This window comes from Apteryx rowi, unplaced genomic scaffold, assembly GCF_003343035.1.
Source record: "Apteryx rowi isolate R43461 unplaced genomic scaffold, aptRow1 scaffold_722, whole genome shotgun sequence".
In the NCBI taxonomy this organism is placed as follows: domain Eukaryota; kingdom Metazoa; phylum Chordata; class Aves; order Apterygiformes; family Apterygidae; genus Apteryx; species Apteryx rowi.
In genome coordinates this window covers 14070-17018 of record NW_020451008.1, presented here as the reverse complement: position 1 = coordinate 17018, position 2949 = coordinate 14070, and the positions used below count along the sequence as shown (strand labels likewise).

At 40.8% G+C, this 2949-nt stretch overlaps 1 protein-coding gene across 1 annotated transcript; it reads left to right on the top strand.

The window, feature by feature from the left end:
• Nucleotides 1-994: 994 nt before the first annotated feature.
• LOC112976399 (claudin-22-like) lies at nucleotides 995-1714 on the top strand. The gene has a single exon (XM_026087595.1). The coding sequence runs from the start codon at nucleotides 1055-1057 to the stop codon at nucleotides 1712-1714; it is 660 nt and encodes a 219-aa protein (XP_025943380.1). The 5' UTR covers nucleotides 995-1054.
• The last annotated feature ends 1235 nt before the right edge of the window (nucleotides 1715-2949 follow it).

The following is a 2949-nucleotide window of genomic DNA, read 5'->3' as shown; positions in this document are numbered from 1 at the left end:
AGCAGACAAATGTTCTCGCTGCTGACCCAGTAGATGAACACAAGTGTAGCTGACATGGCAGTTTGGAAAGTAGAAAAAAGCAGGCTTTCCTAATGGGAGAAGGGCATAGTGGTATTTCGTTTGATCAGAAAGGCACTAGACGCTTCCTGGCTCTGGGAAGGGTGAGTGCCAGATGTTGTTAGACACTGAGTATACTTTGTGCTGTCTGCGACGTGGGCTCTAGGAAAGGGGACACTGAATTGGTGTAAGCTGCTACCGTGGTGTTGCTGAAGTCCTGGGGCAGGTAAGATTTACACTGGCTGATGATCTGCCTGAGTTCATTATGGTGGAGGGATGTCTAGGATTTCTTTTTCTATGGTACTTTGACCATTCCCATCTCCTTTTCCCCTTAAGAGTCAGTCAAAACAAAGCCCATTTTAAAAGAAATGAATGTAGAAAATGTGAAACGTAAGGATCTTTTACAAAGCGTCTTTTACAGTGCTGCAGACATAAAACAGGGCAGTGGAAGATAAGCCATTATGTATGTTGAGGAAGTCTAAGAATAAAGATTATAGGCAAACAGTCTACCTTTCTTTACAAGGCCCTGATTTACATCCCTGAAATCTCAAATTTAGCTATTACAATGAAGTCCTGTTGCAGACAGAGCTGACTTTTTATCACCACTTAAAATCTAATTAATCCGTATTGAAGCACAAAGATTTCTGTTGTGTTTTAGGGTGAGGGGTCATAGAGCCTTCTTTGTTCATCCTCAGGCTTGTAATCATCAGGCATTGGGATATAATTTTACCAAGCAAATTGGAAGGTAGCAGATCAAATCCTTATCGGAAAGCCTACTCATGGTTTAGTGAAGTCCTTCGTCCTTTATGTGAAACACTATATTCATGAAGAACAAAAAAGTGTTTCAGAGCATACAAAGGGTTAATAGCAAAGGCTTATATTTGGGGCACCAGAGAACTAAAAATCATCATAGCTTCCTCCACCACCAAAGGTAGCAGTTGTTACAGAACTGCTGGGGAGACGTTCCTCCTCAGGCTTTTAGGACTCTGCTCTTACAATGGCTTTGGTCTATCGACCTATGATGCAATTAAGTGGCATATTATTATCTCTGTTGGGATGGGTCCTATCCTGTCTCACTACCTATTTACCTCAGTGGAAAAATCTTAACTTGGAACTGAATGAACTGGAGATCTGGACCATGGGACTCTGGCAAGCTTGTGTTGTCCAGGAAGAAGGGGGGATGCAATGCAAGGACTTTGATTCTTTCTTAGCTTTGCCTCCAGAGCTCAGGATTTCTAGGATTTTGATGTTTTTTTCCAATGGACTGGGGCTTTTGGGCCTCTTGCTCTCAGGATTTGGGTTGGACTGTTTGAAAATTGGTGAAAGACAACAGGAGCTAAAGAAACGGCTGTTGCTGTTTGGAGGAATGCTCTTCTGGATATCAGGAATTACAGCTATTGTCCCAGTTTCTTGGGTTGCCCATTCCACAGTCCAGGAATTTTGGGATGAGAGTATACCAGATATTGTCCCCAGGTGGGATTTTGGGGAAGCGTTATTTGTTGGCTGGCTTGCTGGATTTTGTCTTATATTAGGAGGAGCCCTACTTAATTGCACAATCTGTTCAACTGAAGTCCATCCATCTTCGGTCCATTATGCTGTAGTGGAATTGCAAGATCAGTGTCAACACTTGGAAACTGAAACTAGGCCTGAAAATTGAAGGTTTTAAGTAGTACAGAAAGACTGCCCTATCTCTTTCAAACTCTAGTGCAAGCCAGACACTTGTTCCACTAGTAATTCAAAGGACTCTTTGTTACCTAGCTGATTTGCTAAATTTATGTCTCTTTTTTTCCGTAACTGGTATTTGAAAGCAGTGTTTTCTCTCCTACAAAACTGTTTAAAACTTTGTTTCACAGCAGGATGCTGAAGTTTTCATAGCCTGGGCAGAAAAGATGCTTTTACTTTCTCAACTGTACTGTAAAATTCTAAAAATGAATAACATGTTCCCTTACATCTTGGCTTTTAACCAAAGTATGCTTCCTTTTCATATAAAAGCAATTAAATGAGCCTCAAAGCTCGACTCCCTGTTGCAATTTTCCACCTGCCTAATGCAGTGACATATGAGCTTGCGAGTTTTCACATCCCGAACAGCCTGCATTATGTACATTGCCTCAAATAGCTCTTCTGTGTACTTGAAAACTGTTGGGTTGTCTAAGAAAACTGTGGATCTCTGAAACGCTAGCAAGATGCGCAGAAAGCTTTTCGTGCATGGAGTATTGGTGTGGGTTCTTCATGTCCAGTAAGTTGTCTTCTTAATCTAGCACACTAAACGACACATACAAGGTATTCTAGGTGTTTTGGCAACTGCATGCTTTATGCACCCAAAAGGAAGGCTGAGAGACAGCTCTTCAAAAATACTTAGAAGATTTTTTTCCAACAGAGGAACTGTCTTATGTGTCCTATAGAAGGCTTCTATAGCAGCAATGTTGTTCTGAACATGTAAACTTTCTGACTTTAAGCAAATGATGTTATTCAACCAGGCACAGTGCAGCTTCGTTCGTTTGTAAGTAAAACTGTATCAAATACCTTATACATGTGATTCCTAACATAGATTTATAACACAAAGTATGAGATGCTAAAATTAGCAGAACTGTTGTAACATTTAAGCAGATTGATGGAAAGCAAAGGCCTTTTTTTTTTTTTTAAACCCCAAACCTATGAAATGTGAGCCCAGCTGTGGCTAAACCCTCCAATTACTGGTTTACCACACTACTTCCCTGTCCCCCAAACACTGCACATGGAACCAGGTAATATGTCTTGCAAACAGTGGAGAGGGAGGAGTGCGTCATGCCTTATAAAGCATTGTTTTAACTTTTGCTTATGTTCAGTAATGACAAAGAACTGAGCAGAATATTGTCTGCAAAAACAAGCAGTTTAGCCCTTCTATGACTGCTA

Coding starts and splice junctions, on each gene's coding strand:
- LOC112976399 (XM_026087595.1), top strand. CDS start 1,055: ATGGCTTTGGTCTATCGACCTATGATGCAATTAAGTGGCATATTATTA.